Here is a 23,706-nt window from a genome sequence, read left to right as displayed (position 1 = left end):
GAGGTCACAAAATGCAAGTTTGGACCTGGGACAAATGAAGCAAGAGCTTGTTCAACAACTGCATGATTTAAAGCTAAAGGAATTTGATTGCTTTAAATCACTCAGCTGTTAAACAAGCTCCTTGTCTCATGTACTTTCCAAGCTGCAGGATGACCAGTGAAATACGTTACATCAAAACCCAATTTTTCTAGTGGATTTTTACATCAGTCATGAGCTACAAATGACAGATGTTGGACTTTTAGTTAACTTCAACCTGTTTAAGCTACATGAATTCAAATGGCAAAAAACCTGATTTAACCAAACAGATTGCTGAGGGGTCAACATTTCTTCACACAGGTGGCATTTACACCAGAACACTCTCCTTCCTTTAGTAGGTTTTTCCCAATTTGTCTTTTGGGAGAGTTTGGTTAAACCCTCCAATGCACCAAGAGCTAATATTTCACACAGCTACTCAGTGCAAGGCAGTCTTTTGGGCAGTTGTGCAGTTACAGAAGCACATACCCAGTATGCCTCTTCACAAGCTGCCTGGATACATTCTATCCTCATCCTAGATGTTGAGAACGTCTCCCATATTTCTAAGATCAGCAGCAAATATAGCCTGCTTTGCTCCCAATCTGTCCTTTTTGATATTCACCAGAAAAGGACTGCAAGGAAAAAAGTTTGAATGTTTACGGTCTCCTCTCTATCCCTTCCAGTATAAATTCTTCCAGAACTTCTTCACTCATCACTTTGTCATCATAACCTCCAATAAAAGTTAGCTTTGGAGACTTCATAGCTAGACAGTGACTGTGCTCTTTTAGTATTCATACTACTGCATTTACCAGACTAGCTTCATCTTACACCCTTCTCTGGGTCTTAGAAGCACTTCTTCAGAGGCACAAAGCATTTTTTTAAAGTGATTCTTTCTCTTTGGGTAGAATTTCACAACTGTTTTACTCTGGCTTTAGACTAAGCATACCAATAATGACTACTGCAGTACAGCCCAGGCAAAACAGGATGCTGCAGCTTTTTTTTTCTGGATACTGTCACCAGACATAAGTAAAATCACTCAAAACTCTTAACATCTTCAGAAGCAAGTACTACCTACTCCTTCACAAAGTAGAATAAGCTCCTGAATATGGAATACAGTAAAGTTTCTTGAACACATTTTCCTTCACTGAAGGGTGACTGTATTCACAACTGCTGCAGATCTGGCTTATTCCCTATCTCGTGTCTTAGAAACAGCCTCAGCTGCTTACAGCATGCTCTGTTTCTGAGCAAGTCTGCAGGGACCGTCAGCTTTTCATTGACAAAAGAACAAGTAACTGTTTCTCAGGTCACCCTCAAAGTTGCTTTTTTCTCCAACTGGTCCATAAAAGCCTAAAATATCCCACTCTGGATAGAACCAACCTTTTTCAATTTGTTTTTAACTCCTTTGAAGCTGCATGTCTAGGGCTGTCTTATCTGCATCACTGTTTTGCCTTTCCTACTCAGTACTTCTAACATCCTCTTAAAAGCCTCTTTGGGTTTAACTCCACCTTCTCATAAACAGCAATGAAGAATTCAAGAAAGAAACCAAATGGCATAAGACCCATAAAAAAGACAGACATTTTCCCAGTTTGTATTACAGTAGTACTATTTGGCAAGGTTATCCAGGACTTAATCTTTCCCCTTACAGCAGCAACGGAAGACTGCTGAAGAAACGTGACTAAATACACATGGCTGACTAGGATTGTTCTTTTACCAGATGTCTGTCCCCTTCAGAAACTAAGTCAGGATGGTGAAAACATTCTTGGCTTGTCTATGGCTTTGGGCCCAAAATGTAGTGGAAAGTACCATACTACAGCTGCAGGGCTGGGGGGATTGAAAAAGGAAGTAGAGAGGCAATACAGGGGAACACCATGTTCCTTGAATAACTACCACTCACACCCGAGAGCAAGCTTCCAAACCACAGTTGTGACAAAAAGGCAAAGCACTGTGAGGAAGCTGGTACTCGTACTGTTAAAGCTTTCATTTTTTATGTAAGGGACTGCACGTGCTAGTATAAGCAACATGTCATAAAATTAAAAGGAGGGCACACTCACGGAGTATGTGTACACATGTGTGTGCATGTGCAGATGTTCTCTATAAAATTGTGTGTGCACCCACCCACTCAAAACACCCATACTTTTGAACACAGAGGGAAATGAGATTACCAGGAAGAGGCGACATGAAGATTGAAGGAGGTCTCTGGAGCGCTGCTGAGACCGGTTTCTTCTCTGTAATGTAAACTGCAGAATCTGCTTTCTCACTTGGTGCACTGGACACAGAGGGCCTGCAAAAAGACATACTGCATAGCGTAAGGCACAGAACAGTAACTGCACTCTGTCTTCAGGGGGTACGCTGAAAAGTTTCTTGTGTTGCTAGCGTCCAAGAGACAAAAGCTTATCACCTGCAGAAGTGAACTCAGACACTAAGTGAGGTGACAGCTATGTAACTCTCCTTGTAACCATGGCAGCCAATATTTAAAACTTTCGGAGCAGTAAACCCTGGAGAGAAAGGAAGTATTTTTCAAGACAGAGTCACCATAAACTTAAGCAGTAAGTAAATCATTGCGTTCTTCCTCAGCAAGATGGTATCCTAGCTCTTCCGTGTTCTTCCTCCACATAACCCTTAACTTTTACATGCCAGGGCTTCAGATTCACTTACATTAAGCGAGTGTACTAGCAATCAGTTTGATAGCAACTGTAATTTAATTTTTTTTTTCCAAAGAGTAATTATTTTACTTTACTTTTCCTCATTGCTATGGAGAACAGGATATGGGAAGACTACTGCTGCAAAACGAAACCCTTTTAGTTGCATACCCTTTGAATTTTCTCAGGAGCAAGCTCTCCCTTGTCTTTGTTGGAACAACGGCCTTGTTCTCCTTCTCTGCCAAGAAACCCACACTAAAATTCTATTAAAAAAATGAGCCCTCTCCTCTAATAAAAACAATTTTGCTACTGCATGTTGCAGAAGTATCTATTCCTCACTTACCTCTCCTCAAGCAGTACTGTACGTGCTAAGTGAGCCCTGAAAACGGACTGGATAAATGTCACAATCTCATCTTTCTCCTTGCAATCAGAAGACAAGCTCAAGGAGGTTGACGTGGAAGACATGCAGGAGTTCTGCAAAGCAATCAGATTAAAGAAAACTGACCTTTTACAGATTGCACAGAAGCTTGACAGACTCTTTCACAATCTTGTTCCTGATTGTGAAAGTGGTAGTAGAGCAAATATTCCCATCTTTTGGTCTGCAGTCTTTAAGGTTCTATAAGACTAAATCAGCAGGAAATGCAAATCTGATCATCATACAAGCTTGAAGCATCTGTATTCAATTAATGAAAGAGCAGACACCTGCAAGGAAAGTTCATTTATTTTCCAGGAAGGAAACCTTTTGAAGTCAAAGGAGATAAGGCAACCTTCATGATGGATATATCTTCTGCTTGTATCAAGCAAAAGTATTCAGTCCTACCGCATTGGGCCAGTTTACTGAAATAAAAGTGCATGTAAAGTGCAACCAGATGGACAACCTGGATGGAGAATTACAAATTAACTTTAGCCTGCATCCAAAGGATGTTCATATAAATTGGCAAATGATTTACCGAAACCAAATGTTTAATTGGTAAGGAAATTTTTTCATATTTAGAACTGAGCAATCTGGAGTGAGTTTGACATGACAGAGGACCCCACAAGTCTTTGGTTGAGCATACCACATGCAAGACTCCTTTACTTTTCAACCCAGTCAAAGATGCTTTCCAAATCCTTATTTCTGAACTTCAGTGACAAAGGTTCGTCTATTACTACAACGATTCAGTAGTGAACACTTGACAGCAAGTACAGTTTTCAACAGCACTCCGAATTAAAAGTTAAAGGGTACATTATTAGCTGATGGGAGAACCAGAAAAAAAGAGGAGACCTAGCTACAGTCCACAATGCAGAGAAGTTATAGCTTTACTTCTAAGAAAAAATGTGAACTAAAGAAGATGGAAAGGGAGGCTAGGGAATGAGCTCGATATCTTTCTGGAATTACAGCGCTGCTGCCAACTAGTGCGTTAAAACATCACTGGGTGATTCAGAGAATTAAGTCTGGAAGTACAGTACTTCACACTGTAAACTAAACATAATGGGATGCCTGGATACCCATTTTCCCCAACAATTACCTTGTGAGATTTTGCATCATGCATCCTGTTATTCAGTAACAGTTTCTGTCGAGCTAAATGTCCTCTGAAAGCTGCCTGAAGCATAACAACTGCCTAGCATAGAAAGAAATAAGTAGATGTTAGCTGCTTTGAAAGATGGCAGCTATAAATTAAAACAAGAGTCCAGAGGGAAGAGGCACATGGGGAAAATAACTTTTCCTTGTGCAATGGAAACTCTTTGATGTCTTGACATTTTCTTATGTTTAAGGGAAACACACACACCCCTGTTACTTCATAGGTACTCTGCTGCAATCCAGAGAATCCCCAGCCTGTGACAACCCACAGACATACACCTCCATGGTTTAAATTCAATCTGGGAGATGTTCATGATTGATCTTATCAAACACAGTTAAGTTCTAGCTGCCAACACTAACCTATGTTTCACAAATATAGCAACATGCTCCCATTCCCATATTAGATTCTGGCTACCCAGCAGGCTCTGTGATGCTCTGATACAATCAGAAATCAAGCCAAGTCTGGCAGACCATTGTGGTGATTACGCTGAACGTAAGTCTTTCCTCTCTACTCAGACATTTTACTGGATTCTAATCAACAAAAAGCATCTAGATATAAAACAGTATGTTTGCATCACATGGCTAGAATTTGTTGTAATTTCTGAAAGTAGGATTTTTAACGTTCTGGAAAAAACAAATGTAAGATGCTACATAGTACTAATTTGAAGAAACAGCTTAATAAAAACCTTTGTGCAGAACATTTATCAAAAAGTGACAAGTTTGTCAAAGATGTTTCTTCTTAGCAAAGGCTTCAAATTCCTACTTCAAATCTTTCTGAAGACTCATCATAGTGAAAATGAAAGCATTATTAGAATTACGTAATGCAGAAAAACTTTCCTGTCTATATCAAATTTTGTTCAAAATTTTCAGAAGCATTCCTCTTGCAGAAGGTGCTAAGTACAGAAAATTTGAGACAAGAAGGGGAACGCTTTGACAAGATATATCAAACAAAGCCAGGATGTCAGAAGATAGATCATGAGCCAGCCTGAAGAACAAACATGATCTTGGAACAACGGTTCATATTACAACAAAACCTCTTTAAAAATAAAAAAGTTATTTGTTTGTCCTTTGATACAAATTAAATGTTTTACTGTTTTGTTGGGTGTCAAACACACTCACCTCATCCAGAGCAATTTCTTCTTTCTGAAATGAAAAATGCCTAAGTTAATACCACTAATATGTGCAAGTTTTATCTAATAAAGATTTTCCAAATTTTTCCCCAACAATTAAAACACATGGAAACACCTGTCCCACCTCCCCCTGAAAACTCAAACAACAAACTTAAGGAAAAGAAAAAGCTTTTAATCTTTGAAATATGTATGGATAGTTCTTTTATCTTTAGTTTCCTAAGCAGCATTTACAAGGCCCACCTCACTCCATGTCCTATACATGGAAAAAGCAGCATTATGGTGTTGCCCATAGAACAAAATTTAAGGTTAACACTTTTTCTCTAGATCATTTTGTCCTAGTTGAGTGTAACAAAATACATGAAACTTCCTGTATTGTTTGTAGGATTTCTGCAAGGGAAATTTAACTCCTCAGTCATACCCCAAGGAAGCAACAGCAGCAGCGCTGCTTCAAACACTGCTACGCTTCCTTAGTTCTCTGCTCACCCAAACTCTCCCATTCAGAAACTGGCTATCTCACAGCAGGAACAACAGGGTTCTCAGGAGCAAAGGCAAAAGAAGCAGCAGGGAGGACTTGAAAAAAGCAGTGGAAGAGAAGATGGTGGTAAGGAATCATACTGGGAAGCACTGCTGCAGTTCCTGGAGCCTGGCAGCAGGTTACTGTAGATGCTAAAACAAGAGTAAGATTCAGAGGGGGATGTCCTCACTGTTCCCTGATAGGAGAATCTCACCTTATTTCGGTACATCTTCCACTGTCTCTGGATGATTTTGGCTGCTTGTTCCTTCCTGTGATCTTCTTTGCCTTTAACCGTGCAGACTGGTGAAGACTGCAAAGGAGAATCTTGAACTTAGTACACTAAAGGCACAAGCTGGAATTCTATGAGGGAAACAGGTTACAAAATCAGCACCAGAGTTGTTAAATGTTCATCCGGCCTGCAGGGTGGAAGGAAGTTTAAGAGGAAACTCTTAGTTCTGAATACTGCTAACGTTCAAAGTCATCATCTAGATGACTGTTATAGTGAAACACATTTCTGTCCCCATTTTAGCTGTTAGCAGAGCATGGGAATGGAAAGGTTTTCATTTACACACACTCCTATTTTTCTATGCATTACTAAAGCAATAGGAGCTCCAACAGTGGAACCCACTGCTTTGTTGATCAGAAATGGTTCGTATGTTATTGACAGACTGAGAACAAATATCAGGATACCTAATTTTGCATTTCTTCTCCAGAAGAGACTAGTATTAATTAACTGGGGAGCACTCTCATGTCTCATCCTGGCTTCTGTGGCCCCATAATCATCTGTTTAAGCTTACTGATGAGTTGGCCATCATATGACACCGACAAGACGGAGAACTTGTGTATATTGGCATAACTCCACTCTTCTATCTTGAAGAAATTAATTAGAGGAAGAAAGAAAGAAACCAGGAACAAAACAAGATTTTGTTCCAGTTATTTCTTCTGCGCTGTTGTTGCATATTCCACCTCTCACCATCTGATCCTTTTGATCCCTAATTATCCCATACTAATTGTCATACCTCACTTGCCAAACAAAAGTTAACTGCAATTTTAAAAGACTAATTTAATTTGTTGGTGTAAAATTCTAAGTAGAGGAACAAGACATTTTATAGACTCTGAAAAAAAACCTCTTGATTCTGTGAAAAGGATTTATTTATAACCTAAAAACGCTGAGTTACAGGCTTAAGTTTAGCAAATGGATCATATTATATTAAAAATGACAACCTACTATTAAAATGAAAAATTGGTAGGAACTTAGTGATAATTACAAATAATGGGAACATTTCAATAAATGGATGGTTACTGGCCAAGAATATATATAGTCTGCAGAGGAAAAAAGGAGCTGTTTGTTGGCTGTTTTTAAAGACTCAAGTTATTTGGTATTCCAAACATCATCTAGCATCCATCAACCTATAACACACAAAAAAGAATCTAAAGAATTGCACAGTATATCAAAAACCAGCACCCTCTTAAGCTAGTGGACATTTTTATTCATACTTTTTACTACCTGTATTTCAGGGTCTATTTATTTTTAAGTACAAACGATCAAAAACCCCAGTAATAATTTTCAACTAGTTTTTAGTGAAATGAGATTAACATGACCACACTGCATCTGAAAGCATGTCTGTCAGTGCCCATTCATCTCTACCGGCCAGTTACACAGCATTTGGCAGAGGGATTGAAGATTGCAAAGATACCAAGTTCAGTCATATTTCACGAAAATACCCCAACTGATTACAGAGGCCCATTAAAGACTGCCCAGGATCAACAGATGCACAAATATATTTGCTAGATACCGGAAAATCCAGAAGGAAGATGTTATGAATACCTCAACTCTAGAAAAAGTTCAATTCAAAGGAAATAAGGGTTTATTTTATTGTATTGACATCTTCACTAATTCTTTACTCATATATGGTGTCCCATCAGCAGTGGAATTAAAAGAAACCCTCAACTTTCGTTATGATTAGTGCTCTACATCCTGTAAACCTTCCCATGAAAAAGTACCCTGCTTCCATCCAAACAGAAAGGCTAATGAATATTTTCTGACTGGACAGTGTATGTGCCCTAACTGATCACCTGAACAGCATAAAAATCATTGAAAAGGGGTTTTTGTCTTTTGCTAGTCTGCCAGTGAGCACACTTACCTGTGTGTCTATCCTTTATCTGTCAAATCCTACAAGACCTCCCTCCCTCTACAAAATTGGACTGAAATTAGCTAATGGGTTCAGATGTTATAAGAATATATAAGCAAAACCACAAATGTCTGGTGGGTGGGGTTTTTTTTTTTTTTGTTTTGTTTTTTGTTTGCTTTACTTAAAAAAAAAAAACCAAACAAAACACACAAACACTTAAAAGTGTAAGCTTTTTGCAACATTCCACTGAAGAAGAAAAACGTGATGGTGAGGCAGATAATCACTAGAGAACAGCTCCAAAGAACCCCCAATTTGCAGTGGTAATTATTGAAACAACTTACCAACAAATGCTGGGAATTAACCATCATTCAGAATCTCTGACAAGATTTAATGCCTCTCTGAAAAGGCACAACTAGCAGCTATTTAGACTATCAGGTCAATTTGCAATATATTAGATGCAAGTGGAAAAAAAAACCACAAACAAAACCACAAACAAAAATATGTGTCTATACCTTATTAAGCTTTTCCATTGTATCTTCTGCTATTTGACTCTTCTCTTGCTCCAATTTTGACTCCAGTTTCCCTACTTTCTGTGTCAGGTTCTGGATTTCCTCACTACAGTTGGAAAAGCAAAGATATTTATAGCCAGAAATTTTCTGTTGTTCCTGCTTTGAAAATACTGAACCTATTTCATAAGATTTGGTTGCTTTGGGGTTTTTTAAGGCCAAAGTGAGGAACTGTTCAGGATAACATGATACATATTCTTATAGTAACAGACATGTGACATCAATTCTCAAGTTGTGATAGCACAGCCTTGTGTTAAAATTAAAAAGTCCCAGGGTTACAATGGTACCCTTGATACTATTAATAATGCATGTAGAGCTCTACAGTTTCACATTTGTCAAAGTCCTTTCTTACAAAGCAATAATGAAATAACTTTTTTTTTTGGCCACCCTTGCACAGGATTATCATCAACAGTTACACAGAATACATGAAGTTAATGGAATGACTTATTGGCAATGGTCTAGAAGCATAGGCTAAGGTAAAGATACTATAGTTTTTTCTTAGAAAGAGAAAAAAAATGTCTCTGAGCCCAACATGGCAGATTTCTTTTTCCATTTATCTTATTAATTTTTATTATAATTTCATTCTTAATTTTACTATACTTCTTAGTCTTCCACTTCTTCTAAAACCACTCTGTAGAATTCTTCCCTTGTAACTTACTCCATCTCTCCAAAACAGTTCTGCTTAAATGAATTCCCAGCTTCCTGCAGTTAAGCTCATCTCCTACAGATTTTGAGCCACTTCAAAAGAGAATTATACTTTACCAGATTTTTTTTTTTGTTCTGAAAGGATCTACTAATACAAAATATGATACCTTAAAGTCTGCTCTTCTGTACTCTTTTCTTCCATCTTATTCTGCCACTTCTGCAGCTCCAGCTCCACTTCAGCCTTAGCCTGCAGTAACTGCTTGATATCTGATCTACAAAGGTATAACGAAATCTAAGCAATGCTTAAGACATTCATACTTCAACAAAGTAGTTATTTTTTGTTTAAGCTACTAAATAAAATAGGTTCTCTCAAGTTTGCCAAGTAACTAAATGTTTAATTTTTCCTTTTAAACAAAACAAAGTGCAAGCATACATTGTTCAGAAGCAAAACGCCTCTTCACATGCTCTCACTATGCATTTTTGTTCAGAGGCGAGTTGACACAGGAGGCAGAATGTCTTACCAACAATACATAGATGTGTGCACATCTCTGCTCATGATCAGGTTAACCTGCCTGCCCTTATGCAATGACACACCAAAGGAGTCCAAGCAATACAAATTGCAAATGAATCGCTTACTGGGGAGAAAAGAAGTCACAGTGCATCATATGGCAGAAGGCAGGCTTAAATGGAGAAAGTGGTAGATCAGGACAAAACATGTTGAAAAAACAAGACATTTTTACAGCAAATTACTTGCAAGAAGTTGCTGTGTAAAGTGACACATAACCCTTCAAAGGCTTTTCAATGTGGTCGGGAAAAAAAGTGCCTTGAAAAATGTGTTAGAAACAATGAGAAATTCTCATTTTCTATCCTCTCACTGACTTTTTTTTCTGCAATGTAATTTTACAACACTAGTAGGACTAGAAGAAGCTTTTGAAATAAAAGCTGAAGGGACCCTCAAAATTCGTTTTCTTGCTGAAAATGTGAAGGACTTATTACATTGTTTCATAATGTGATAGGAAATAATTAAATAATTCAGAAAACAACTCAGACAAGAGTCGCACTTACTCTTTATTGAGTAGGAGATTTTGAAGTGCCTTCCTATCACTCTTCAGTTTCTTCACTAGCCCTTGGAGGCGACGACATTCCTCAACACGGTCTACCTGTTGAGAGGCTGGATGATCCAGGTCTACAGAAGGCGAAGATGACACAGCACGTAACTGTGATGACTCACTATCTGCTGATGACACCCTGGTGTTCTCCATGGCACATACTTTCTAAACAGGATAAATTTACACAAAAAAATACAAAAGAAAAAAGAAGAAGAAAATTAGATTTAGCATAAAATTATTTTCTTTAGGCCATGAGAAAAGATCAAATGGAAGTTAATTCTAAAATGCGCATCTATATGTAACAAGTATGAGAAAAGAAAAAAGGGAGGAAGGGTACATGGTACAGATATCAGTTTACATGCATGAGCCACAATGCGCAAGGCTGATACATTGAAGGGCAACATGCCATGAGCACAAGCCAGTGGTTCTGCACTTTCTGCTCGAAGACAGGTAAGATGGCCACATCACTACGATCACTTACTTTTTCTAGTTCCGAAATCCGCCTCACCAGCCTCTGTCTGCTCCACTCGCTATAATCTAAATACAATAACAAATCTTTAAACATGAAACTATTGGTGAGTCAACATTGTTCTTGCTTTTTGAAACTTCTGTCCATATAGAAAGACCATCTAAAGACCTCTGAACCCCAACTTCAAATATGCAGCAATGAAAAAATGAGAATGGTCTTAAAATATTTGACTTCTACACCAGTTGGATCAGAAATCAATATAAACTACTCACATTCATCAGTTTTGAACAACTGAAAACCAGTTTTCCAGTGAAGCATTAAATCTTCAAGTGATTCCAGTCCAGAATTCTCAGGGATAATAATAAAGGAAACCCACATCTGACCAGAGCAGCATATCCAGAAGTCAGAGACTCCTGTAAGTAACTTCTCATTCCAAACTTTGCCCCTCCTAAATCTTTACCTTTGTAATAACTCCCTCATTTCTACCATTGTAGGGGCCTGCTCTCAAAAATATCTTTCAAATGTACCCAAATCCCTCGCCCCCTGTTCACCAACTTTTCAGGACATACTTTTTGTTTTATTGGAAGGAGAAGAACTGCTCAGTACATGATCTAGATCTTCCTTCAGCCTCCGATTCTCATTCTGCAATTCCTTGATGTTCCTGGATAATCTCAGGACAGCAGCATTCAGTGCCTTTAGTCGTTTTTGGGTATCTCTGCCCTCTGTACTTGAAAACAGGGTGAAAACCACAAAGTTAACTTAAAAGCAGAGAACAAAGAAGCAGCATTAAAAAAAGTGGAACAGCCTCACTATTCAAGTCAGCTGGCTATGTTAACTGACTCTGCTCCCCCCCAATAGCATTTCTCAACATTTTTTACTTGAGGACTTACCTATTCTTTTAGGGAAAAAACATGCAAAGACCATCTTGCTCAACACTTTCACAACTGTTTTAATTTGCATCAAAGAAAGAAGATACTCTGAAACTTTGAAAGTTCATTTATTACTTTCTCCCCCACTCTGTTTCATTAATGCATAAACAAGGGTGCTTGTATGAGTTTTACTTATTTGGTTTTCTATTTGTTTTGTTAACCAACCTTATAATGCTTTACCAGTACTCTATGGACCACTGATTTAAAAACACTTATCTTCAGTCAATTGGGAGACTCCTCCAAAAAACTGTTCAGCATGGAAACTAACCTGCGTGCTCTGAATTGCTTTCTTTCACTTAAACAGATTGAGATTAGGAGGGAGAGAGGGTAACTCTCAAACAAATCCAACACACAAGTGTATTTTCAGATAAGTGTGAACGCTGCTGTAATGTAAAAGAAACTATTCCTGTGAAAGTAAAACCCAGAGAAATTTCTTTCTTCATTTAAGACATATTTCAATCAATGAGAGATTTGAAACAGATTTGAAGAATACAGCTAACATCGATGTGATGGCAATAAAAGGCATCAGAAAAGGGAAAGCCTGCTATGTGTTAAAACTGTTTTAAAAATATTACAATGATTTTGCCTTTTTTAACTTTTACAATAAAAGGGGGAAGAAATCTCAGCTTATAGATGCACAAAGTCATAAAGATTGTTCACAAAACAAATTTCTAGTGAGATGAAATACCTGTTCTTTATTGCTATGAGAAAGTTCTTGAAAACTTACTTCTGGAAACAAACGTCTAAAGTAACTGATCGACCTACTTTTGGACAAATGACACTGCCAATGACAATCACAGAACAGTTTGTAAAGGAATCTTATATATCATCCACTGGAATAATTATAGGGTAAAGGGGGAGACAGTCTACAATTAGCATATCAGAGTGAAAAGCTGAATCTAATCTATCTTTTGGAAATTAAAAGGAAGTTAAGCCATAAAAACAAACAAATAAGACTGTCCAGATGTCATGGATTCATACAGCTGTGCCAGGAAAAAAAGTAAAAAACAAAAACACACCACACCACCAAAACCGGGAAGGGACAGAAATGATAGAATCATAACTGTATCACTGAGTGCCATTATTTTAGGCTCATCAAAACCTAAATGAAAGAATTGCAGACCATTTTGAGGACTTGAAAGGTTGCCTAGTTTCTAGCTACAATTAGATACTACAGCTTCACATACAAATAATCATGTTTCAGCGTTAACACTGAAAAAGAGGAGGTAAATGCCATTCACTTCAGCCAGAAATAATGTAGATAAGCATCATGAAAGAAACACTCTCCTACAACTCCTTCTATGTGCCAGAGTCCTGACCTTCAACATCATTTATTATTTCAGCGCTCAGCCTCTCAAGTAGAGACTGACAGTCACGTAATGGAGAGAGACTGCCCTGACCACTGCTTTTTGAAGCTATGAATAAATGAGGACAAGGAAGAGACCTGATGACTCATTTTCACATGTAAATAAATAAGGTGTGATTGCTTGCAGCCTCGAGAGGCTTGTCACTGCACGCCTGAGCCAAAAGAGATAAATATTTTTTTAAAAACAGTGACGAAACAAATTGCAGTTTTCAATCCACAAGAGACAGTGAATTAAGGGAACAGAAGTAGTATACATAATGACCCATAAAGAGTTCTCATATGTTTCTATCAATCTAAATAATTACACCCCAAATTAAGACAGTTGCCTGTACTTAACACGAGGAGGGCAAGTATATTTTGAAGTGGTGTGGTAACAAAATTTCCTATCCCACAAGACTCTATTACCCTCTTCGCAGCTCAAATGACACTCACTTGCTTAGATGCTTTTAACTTGCTCTCTTACTGGAGTTTTGTCTTTTGCCTTTGTGCTTTGATTTTTATTTCCTCTATAGACCGTTTACCCTCACCACCATGTATACACCCGCACACTAGTGACAAGCACTAGTACAAGCTTCTCTGACAGTGTCTTACTAGTGCCACTCATGGATATCTCACAAAAGCTACCCTGACCGGTGGATCTGTGTGTACAAGAGGAAAATAATGTTTACTCCAAAATACCTTCTTTGCAGCATACACCCTAGAGCAAGATGCAGAACTGACTCAAGAGTGAAATGCCAAACATCTAGTGAGTTTGTTTCAATCACCAGTGATGTCAGAATAGGTGTGATTATGGAGGAAGATGGATTTTATTTAACAGAGATAAATTTTCAGAGCTTTCACGTACTTTTAAAATAGCTCTAGTATTTTTTCCACATCCACAAAATGATCTATCCACAGGAAAAAAAAAAACCCTTGACTAAGACATATGCTAAGGCTGTGAAGCCAACCAAAGCAGTAACAAAAAGCAAATCCAGCCATCTAAATGAAAAAATAAACTGTTCCCATGTAATTGTTTTCCATCAGTTAAAGTAGTATACGAGTGCTATATCAAACACATATACTCAAACATTTGCCTCAAAAGAATTAAACATACTTTTTCCTCATAGTCTCAGATTTTGCCAGGAGGAGCTGGAGACGATGAACCTGCGAAATATGAAATATAGGTTCCATTAAGGAGCTAGCTCTGGAAGCTGACATTGCTAATGCAACACATTTGTCCATTAGGTGAAAACCAGAACAAGACTCTGAGTAGTAGCAGAGGCAATGATGGCCTCACAGAAAATCAGGCTACTGTTATATTTGCTTTCATCTGGACACTACACTTACGGATATACATTAGTTTATTTATTTCACCTTTTTGGTTAACACACTCGACTTATTGAAGAAAAAAGGTTTTTCAGTACATATAGTTGGAGCTATGAGAATATCTATGAAAATCTGATTCCGATGACAGGTGCAGCTAAGCTGTAGGAAACCTATCTGAAACATTCCATTTATACTTCGACTCAACAATTGAACAACTTCCTCTCCTGTACGCACGTTGAAGGACCTGTCAGACGTACCTCTTCATAGTAGGTTTCCATAGCTATTCTCATTTCTTCCAAATTAGTGGTCTTCATGTCTGCCTGGAATTTGCTGAAAATAGAATAATACAAAAAATAATTCGGTCAAACCAGCAAAGACACTGCAATACCTGTTGGTTTACAATTTCTGGGTGGGTGGTTTATAATTGCTAACATGTTCTCAGAGTTCATTAAAGTGTCTTAAGGAATACAGATGAAAAATAACATGGGTTTCAAATTCCCTTTATTATCTCATTCAATACAAGCCTCTATCCCCCACCAAAGTCATACTTAATAGTGTTGTCTTTCTCCTTGCACTGTTGTTCCAGCTTGAGAATCTTCTGCTTTAATCCACTAACCACCTACAGAAAGAACAAAGAACTCATGAGTCCTAGAATAATCCATCTCTTCACAGAAGTTCAATTTCTCCGTAATCTTGCCCTCTCTTTATAAACTGTACCTAACCATATATACTTATTCCTACATACTTCAGTACTTAGTAAATCATACACATCTGCTACCCTGTGACAAAGAGAACACTAATGTAATCAGATCCCTAACTTACCTCTGTGGTAACATAACCAGCTCAATAATATTTATACACAATCATTAAATAAAAACAACTCTGCCCATTACCCTGCTAAATTCAAAGCAGCAAATAGGGAGAATACTCCCTAAACAGATTCAAGACAGTGACAAAGAAGACTCCCTAAAATAACGTTAATTCCAGATCTTTGTTACTGGTTTCTTATCTGACTATAGAAATAATGGTTATGTGATTCCCTAATTGCTTATTCTTTCTTGCTTAATTTTATTTTTTTAATCAGCAGTGTTTCAGCTTGGCAAGAGGGAAAAAGGAAAAATGAAAGCAAAATGTAATGAAGAAACTATTACCCATCCATTATCAGTCGTCTTTTCTGACAAAGCTCGTGCCAGCTCAGAGCCCTGCAAGATAAGACAAATAAAGCAAGTGACCAACCTTGCTACTTTATTCTACTGCCAGCTCTTTCCACAGAATTTTCTAACCTACTCATCTCCACAGTCATTTCACAGTTGTGACGGATGCACTCGACCCCCTTAACCAAACTAGCAGTAGTTTGGTACAGGTTCCAAAAGAGGTAAAGGCCCAAGCCGTAGCCAGGCCAAGAACTCCTCTAGACAACCCACAAAGGAGCAGAGTGACCCAGTAAGCATCAATGCATATGAGCTTGGATCACCAATCATGTGATTAACACATGAAAAGCAGGTGTTTTTTCTAACACTCATCAAGGAACAAAGAAAGTTGTGGGTACGAGGAGTCTCATGCATACCTTCCCATTGTACGCAGTTTGACTACAAGCCAATCACTTTATCTCATAAATATGACAGCCTAAGTGAGCCTTCTTTGAGCTCTCCCTGCTAGGCAATGTGGCTGCATGGCAGTGATCTCCTCTTGATCTGGGACACCTCTCAAGGTTGCTCCTCGAGGCAGAGAGACCTTTTACCAACGACAAATTGCTGGATGTGCCAAATTTGAGCACTCCCTGAATTGCAGCTGGACTGCATGCCAGGCAACTCTCCCCTTGAGCAGGGATACCACTCAAGGTTTGAGATTCTTTACCTGAGACTAAGAGATCCTTCCTTACCCAAGATGGAGACACCCCTTATTCACAACAGATCCTCAGTAAGTGACTGAGAGCATGCTGAACTAATACTAATGAAATCCATGTGTCTAATTCCATTAGACATAAATTGTTGACCAAGTTTGGGACTAAGTCTGGATCCAGCCACACCTAGACTCCTCTCTGAGAAGGAGTTTCGAAAGCAAGGTGGTCCATTCTGAACCTCGTGACTCAACGAGAGGTTTTCCTTACCCTTTGTATTAATTCCATTAGACATAAACTGCTGTCCAAGTCTGAGACTAAGTTTGGACCTAGCCACGCCTAAGCTCCATCAGAAGTTTAGAAAGTAAGGGGGCCCACTCTGAACCTCGTGACTCAACAGGAGGGTCTCCCTTACCCTTTGCGTCTCCAGTCTCTGTGTAAATCATTCTAAATCAATTCTAACTTGACTTCCTTTGTATGTTTTTTCTGTGTAATAATAGAGTGAACCTTGCCATCAAACTTTGTTATGTCGCACTTTTACAAATTCACATTAAAATCACTTTTGCTAATATCGTTGACAGTGATTCTTTAAGTGATCTAAATCACTCATTTGCAACAAATTGGCATAGTTGACAGGATCCTTAATCAGGATTTGCGACAACAGTCCAACAGCGTAAGTTCTGAAGTCCCTATGCTCACTGTTTTTTATTAGCACGCTTCTCCCAAGATGTAGATCTGCACACAGAAAGTGACAGCCACAAGGAATTCAGTGAAATTTAGGTCTTCTAACTATGACCCTAAATGCTTCTCAGCCTCACAGGCCTGACAATAAGGCTTATCTTTTTCGTCCTGGTTCAGGTCTCAGGATCGCATGCATCAGTGACCATTCAAGAGGTTAACTCTCCTCTACTCTCAGGCAAAATATTCAGAAAGTGGACCTCTAAAGAGACAGCATTTTAATTTTACCTTGAGAAATTAAAAGTATCTTTGCTAACTAAATTTATCTGCACAGTGTGGCATGATCTTCCTTTGAACTGAGCTGGACTGGTGAGCTAAGATACACAAAACAGAAATCCTTCACACCAACCAACCACCTCTCATATTCAAGCTCATCATTCCTAGGAGCCAACGCACTACAGACTCCTGAAATCTAGAGAGACAAGGAAAAGACGATCACACTGCTCAGCACTCTTTTGCCCCACTTTTATCCCCCCAAGAAACAGTCACCCTGGAAGGATCCAACAGTTGTTCAATCTGTTTATCCTTTCTGTTGTTCTCTTCTTCTAGTCGACGGAGCTTAGTTTTCATTCGATCTCCCTCATTTTTCTGAGCTTGTATTGTCTAAAAGAGGGGAGAAAAAATTGTAAGCACATTTCAGAAATAGAAATACACTGAGTTTTCACATGGAAACATGTTTTGATGTCAGTAACAATCCAATTATGATGGTCAGGATGAAGCAAAAGAAAAAAGAGAGACCATCACACTGGACCAGGGCTGACAGATAAAGGAGATGACAGGGCAAAGATAAACGGAAAAGGTTTAACAGAAAGGCAACCTTACACAAATGATCTACAACAGCCCAGATACCTGTCTATAGGTATCCCTAGTGTTCAACATGCCCAGTCCTCATCTTTCATACACTGCACTAAACTCAACTGACAAATTGTTAAAACGTGATGGGTAACAGCCAGGAGAGTAGGGGGGTGGAGGGAGGGGGAAAAAAAAAAAAAAAAAAGAGGTGGAGGGACAAAGAAACCAAATGCAATGAACCTTTTCAGCGTCCAGCTAGGGCCATGGCTGGGGTTCGGGACTGGGTATACTTCAAGGCTTCCACATCCAGTACTCAGAAGTATCTATCACACCATAAGAACAATGAAATTGCCTTAAACAGACACAAGTTTAGTTTAGCCTTACATCACGAAAGCAAATAAATTTCGTGGATGTCCCAGTTGTAGAAACCAAAGTATTCTGAACCAACAAGGCCTGAACATCTACAGGTAGATGGAGCGACGCTATGACTTTCTATACAAGTATCACAGAGACTGTACCTTTTTCAGTTCTATAATTTCATCATACATATCTTCTTTTTCTTTGTAGTCAGGAGTTCCAGGAATGTAGCCTACAGAAAAAGGTACATAAAATAAGCAGATCTGCAAGAAGTATTTTTAACTAACGAGAAACCTTACAGTTAAAGGAAAATATCTAGAACAGCACCAAACTGAAAACTAGGCTTTTTTTTTTTTTTTTTAAGAAGAAAAATCAGCAAGGAAATTAATTTTAGAAATAGAGGTGAAATAGAAATGTTACTGTATGAAACTTCTGCCAGATTTTACAGCCAATTTCTCCTAATTACTCCTCTCTGGTGCTAGATTAAAATATCCTTCTCAAGAAAAATAGATGCTTCACAGAAGACTGCAGTCTTCTCACCGCAACAAATCAATTATTTACAAAAGATTTCTAAAAGATGTCCAGAATACATTTTGCTATTTATGCCTAATGTGTAAAAGTCTATCATCTTTCAAAGTTGCCAGAAACTCTGTATCACCAGTAACAGTATAGGTGTCATTTTAAATGGAAGTGGGATTTTTAAGTTTACAGTTTTCCTTTAAGAAAAGCAGGATAAAGTTTTAAATTTTGCTCCTCTCATAAAACTCAGTTGATTTTAATATCACAACCACATGACAAAACACTTTCTAGAGAAGAAGTAAAAGGAGTCAATTACATAGAATTTCAGGCAAGCAGATGGTTTCTATCAATGGCTCCTAAGCTGTGTTTTGCAAAGTCACAATAAATTATCTACAGCTGGCCCATTGAACCATATTATATTTGCAACATTTTCAGCTGCAAATGCATAGCAATTTGCAAAAAGTTCTGAAAGCTAATAGTGATTCATTGCTCAAAAAAAATTTGGAAACCCCTGTCTTATCCAATTTAGAAATCTCAAAAAGTATCTCATGAATCATATTTTGACACATATTTTGATACAGGCTAAACTGAAACGGCTCTTGCTTCCCTAAAGCTAAGATCTTAAGCAATGTGTGTTTTTACATGGAAAAAAGATCATTAACTTTTATTTACCACACCATTACATAGTTTACCATTACTAGCAGAACGAGAGTGTTTTGGCTTCTTCATTCCTAGAGCTTCCTTCAAATATTCTGGAGTGCTACTAGAAATGTTAGTTCGCATATGCCCCATGCCAGCATCTGATTTCAGAGGATGGCTCATTCCTGCCAACAAAAATGGAACAAAAATGCAAAAATTGGGGATAATTGTGAATTAAATTTGTGGATTTATTCTGAACAAATGCAACATAGAAAGCTCCAGATGCTGTTAATTATTCCCTCTATAAATTCCAGTGTTCAAGATCAGATAATTCCAACCACCCAAATAAATAATAGTGAAATGACTTCCTATGTAGCCTATAATGAAATACAAACCTATTTTTTTAAGAGTTTATATGTTAAGCTGAACACAACACTGAATGTTATCCATATATGCAGATAAAGTTTCTATAATAATACCTTGTTTCAGTGATCCCAGCCACATCTGCCTTGGGTTTTTTACAGCTGCACTCTCAAGATGCGCACTGCCCGTTCCCTGCAGAGATCGCCAAACTGCAGGTTTTTTAGGATACAGTTGTGTGCTAGAGCTGTATGGAGACTCTATAACAAAAGAAGATATCTCAGCATTGCCTTAAAAAGCTCAAGGTCATGAAAATCCTTTCTGTCTTGCGCTTCAAGGTTCCCAGACACAGTCCTATTACTTATAAAGATAGAATTTAACAGCATACTACGTATTGGCTTATACAGAGCAATGGCACATTCACCTAAAAAAAAAAAAAAAAAAATCACGATATAGAAAAAATCCAATTCCAAAAAATGAAGAGGCTTACAAAGAGGTATAGTGAGAGTAATATGACTAAATGCATGTAGAAATATTGAAACGTACAGTTTGGATAGGCATCCCTAAGATACCTGCATGTCTAAATTCATACATTAAACTACCCTTTCGATAAGTGTATACACAAACGTCCTGTCAATGAGAAACATATGTATGGCTAAACAGACAGAACTAACTCTATAGCTACTAAACCACTAGCAATTTTCTTGCAGTAATCAAAGAACAGAATTGGTCTGATGCAACTGCTGGGGAGCCCCTCACATTACTACTTCAGGTATGACAGTCAGGTTCAAATCCTGACACTAATTACACTTCAGATTAGTATAGATGTGCACTATATGGGCTAACTAGTTAGTCTTCAAATTACCAAGAGAAGTACATACAGTAAGAGGCAATGTCACAAACATCATAGTTGAAATTAAACAGCTATTTTAAATTCCATCATTTAGGCAAGCAAAGGGATTTCAGGAAAAGAAAGAAGATAGATATACATCTGCCAGAAAAGCATGCCTCTTCCTCAACCTAAAGCAAAATTTAAAAGCACAACATTATTTAATTTATTAGAAACAAAACAAAGTAACAACAATCAGGAACACTCTGAGGTAAAGTCTTCTTTGAAACATTCACTGGAAATATAAAAAGGAAGGTAAACAGAAAAGTACAGTAAGAAACATAAACCCCAGGAAAAAAGGACAAAACCCCACATTAAAACTGCAGGTCTAATAACATTGTACTTCTAAGGTCACGTGAATAAAAACCCCAAACAACAAATGAAACAGAGAACTGCTTAATCTACAAACACAGGTATCTACTGGATGGTAGGTAGCTCCAGTAATTCTAGATTCTTTCTACACAGCAAGTATCAGCATTTCTCCAAAAAGACAAAGAAAAAAAGAAATGCTTGCCATTAGAAGGGATAACATCAGAAGAAAGTAGTTTATGCTGGAGAATCAAGAATTACAACTAACCCACACACTTTAATATTTAGCCCATGAAAGTCTAACTTCACAGATTACAGAACAAATCTCAGATAGGTGTGCTCTGCACAAACCAGTGAATAATTTCTGAAGAGAATAATAAGATGTAGTTTCAAGTAAATCTTCCAGTTCCTGTGTCCCACAAATCTACCTTGTTCTGCAATAACAGAAGCAGAAGAAAAAAATTTTGGAACACTTACTCGGTGACTTTGGAGGCTTGTGAAAAATTTTCTTCTTTAACTTCTAGAAGAGAAAAAGAATTTTTAATGTATTTAACATATTTCACTCTTCAAAGATTTCAGCATATAATCTCAAAATTGGCTTCAATCTCCATTTTGTATGGAGATTGTTTGTTCTAATAAAGCAAAATCTTTTGTGTAGAAAAGAAAAATAGTAGCATTAAGTATATGCAGATTTGGCCACAGCAATGGTCACCAGAATTAAGGTGGTACATACTGGAGTTTTATGCTACAGATAAAAAGTAGTCTGTTCATGCTCAGAACACCAAGACCTTCCCCATCAGTATTAAATATGAGTAGCAGGAAATTAAAGATGATCACAGAGTAGAGGCTCATCTGTAGAACCATTTAGCTAAAGGGAAGACTTATTCAATTCCATTAAAACTCTGTAAAAGGATTACTTAGGCCTGTAACTTGATAGAACAGCGAAATGAAGCCAAACATTGTTTGCAGCCCCCAGTGCTGAGAATTTAGAAGCCAGAATTACATCTGGAATCAAAGGAGGTTTTGGAATCAAACTACATTGCAATAATATTGTTAGCTCTCCTCTCTGAAGGGCGTCTTATCAACCAGGAGGCATCACATGGATGTAGCGTGTGCAAGAACGTGTTGAGAGGCCTTTTAAGGCATCCATCCACAGCGTGTCATTAATAAAACTCACCATTTCTGTATCTGATTCACAGGTTATTACAGACAGGCTGTCATCTCCCTAGGAAATAGAGACATTAACTGTGGCATTTGCTACTAAATAATTGGTTATAATACACCTCCAAAAAACTTTATATCCTTTTAGTACCACAACAAAGTTTGAGTGCAATAAATTCAAATGGTAAATGTGTCACCACTGTTGCAAAAACCAGCATCATTTGCTCTAACACAAACGTTCTGTGTGATATAGTGCAAGTCACTTCAGACTCGAGCCAGAGACTTATGCACTTCAGTGCACAGCATTACAACAGCTGAACCTTCAGGTGCCCCATCTTCCAAGGTGCTGTTTTTGCGTTAATTTCTCCACCAGTAAGAGTTAAGCAGCAACTCATCTGTTTGCCCCTTTCCTCACTCACTTGTTCCTACCCTTGCTATGCCATGTGAATGTTCAGTAAACTCAACTGGAGAAGTGATCAGGCTGAGGAAAAAAAAAACAAATCAAGGAATCAAAAAAGTGGTTAATTTTTCCTCAGATTGAGCTGACAGCTTTCCCTGCTTCTCAAACGTAAGCATATCCACAGCAGAGGGAAAATTTCCGCTTTGCTTTCAAATTATCTGAATGTATGCTGCCCTCACAGAAAGAACATTTTCACTTGCTGCTGACTCCACGGTGCTCACAGCTGCAGCATCATTCTTTGGACAGATGCTGATCTATCTCTTTGTAAGAGGCAGCGCGGGGTGAAGTATTTTTGAGAACCCTGGTTGACAGAACAGGAGCTGGGATTGACAGCAACAAAGCAGGTAAAACAGCTTTTTGTGCTGGCTGAGAGCAAGCAGGTACACAACTCACACACCATGCCATACACTTTTTAATTTCCTGAGGCAATGTTCCTTGCAGCACACTTCTTATTTTTGATATTTTAAGGCCTTTTTATCTCTCTGGGAGATCTCTCTATGTAACTGCAGCTATCGCATTAAGAATCAGAGAACGTGGAAGGCACCCAGCCTCGATAGGAGATAGTAAACAACAAAACGTTCACCAAGATATAAACTTCCAATAACAAAACCACCCCGGTCTTTGGAAACGTTCATAGTCCCTTTGCTCTTGCAAAGGAGGCCCAACAAGAGCCACCTGCAACAAACGACAGCAGAACATGGTGGCTCCCAGCAAAAAAACCTCCAGCTGGCTGCCGAGGGGGAAGGAGACTAACGCTACCACCCCCCCCCGCCCCCGCCGCCGCGCTACCAGCCAGCCAGAGAGATACGGGCAGAATCCAGAACCCCACGGGCTGGAGACGGACGAAACTGTCCTCCTCCCCCTCCTAGCCACCGCCTCGCCGGCCCGGCAAAGCCTGAGGGAGCTCCAGGCTTTGTCCCGGCCCCGCAGGCAGACGGGAGCGTCTCCCGGGCCTGGCCCCGGCTGAGGCAGCCTCCTCCTCCTTCTCCTCCCCGCGGCCCGCTCCTTACCAGCTCCCCCTCCGCGGCCGCCTCGCCGGCCCCCCGGGCCATGGCGGGAGGGTGGCTGGGAAGCCTTAAGGGGGTGGCAGAGCGGCGGGGACCACCCCGGGCCACGGCGCCCGGCTCGGGGCAGGGGGAGGCCGCCTCGGGGCAGGGGGAGGCCGCCGCGGCCTGGCCTGAGCACCAGCCTCCCCCCCCACGGCACTTCCGGGTTGCGGAAACCATGGCAACCAGCCGCGCGGCGGAGGGGCGGGGCGGGCGCGA

At 39.0% G+C, this 23,706-nt stretch overlaps 1 protein-coding gene across 5 annotated transcripts in view; it reads right to left on the bottom strand.

Moving 5' to 3' along the window:
* Window positions 1-23,627, bottom strand: part of IQCE (IQ motif containing E) — a 29,384-nt gene extending 5,757 nt beyond the window's left edge. The window contains exons 1-21 of one of the 5 annotated variants that reach the window (XM_041120116.1): window positions 23,452-23,627; window positions 21,998-22,045; window positions 21,298-21,340; window positions 19,742-19,882; window positions 19,316-19,447; window positions 18,266-18,336; window positions 17,445-17,558; window positions 15,529-15,579; window positions 14,926-14,996; window positions 14,635-14,707; window positions 14,166-14,215; window positions 11,347-11,504; window positions 10,790-10,845; window positions 10,265-10,473; window positions 9,367-9,471; window positions 8,501-8,609; window positions 6,071-6,166; window positions 5,332-5,355; window positions 4,160-4,252; window positions 2,995-3,125; window positions 2,175-2,308 (exon numbers count right to left, since the gene is read on the bottom strand). In XM_041120116.1, coding sequence (XP_040976050.1) covers window positions 2,175-2,308; window positions 2,995-3,125; window positions 4,160-4,252; window positions 5,332-5,355; window positions 6,071-6,166; window positions 8,501-8,609; window positions 9,367-9,471; window positions 10,265-10,473; window positions 10,790-10,845; window positions 11,347-11,504; window positions 14,166-14,215; window positions 14,635-14,707; window positions 14,926-14,996; window positions 15,529-15,579; window positions 17,445-17,558; window positions 18,266-18,336; window positions 19,316-19,447; window positions 19,742-19,882; window positions 21,298-21,340; window positions 21,998-22,045; window positions 23,452-23,493 — 1,951 coding nt within the window. In that variant the 5' untranslated portion in view covers window positions 23,494-23,627. Of the gene's footprint in view, window positions 1-2,174; window positions 2,309-2,994; window positions 3,126-4,159; window positions 4,253-5,331; window positions 5,356-6,070; window positions 6,167-8,500; window positions 8,610-9,366; window positions 9,472-10,264; window positions 10,474-10,789; window positions 10,864-11,346; window positions 11,505-14,165; window positions 14,216-14,634; window positions 14,708-14,925; window positions 14,997-15,528; window positions 15,580-17,444; window positions 17,559-18,265; window positions 18,337-19,315; window positions 19,448-19,741; window positions 19,883-21,297; window positions 21,341-21,997; window positions 22,046-23,451 lie in introns of all 5 variants that reach the window. The other 4 variants (XM_030001920.2, XM_030001923.2, XM_030001924.2 and 1 more) reach the window with 4 other exon arrangements.
* Between the last annotated feature and the right edge of the window lie 79 nt (window positions 23,628-23,706).

This window comes from Aquila chrysaetos, chromosome 25 (genome assembly GCF_900496995.4).
Source record: "Aquila chrysaetos chrysaetos chromosome 25, bAquChr1.4, whole genome shotgun sequence".
NCBI lineage: Eukaryota > Metazoa > Chordata > Aves > Accipitriformes > Accipitridae > Aquila > Aquila chrysaetos.
The sequence above is the reverse complement of the archived record's forward strand: the minus strand, read 5'-3'. Positions and strand labels throughout refer to the sequence as shown.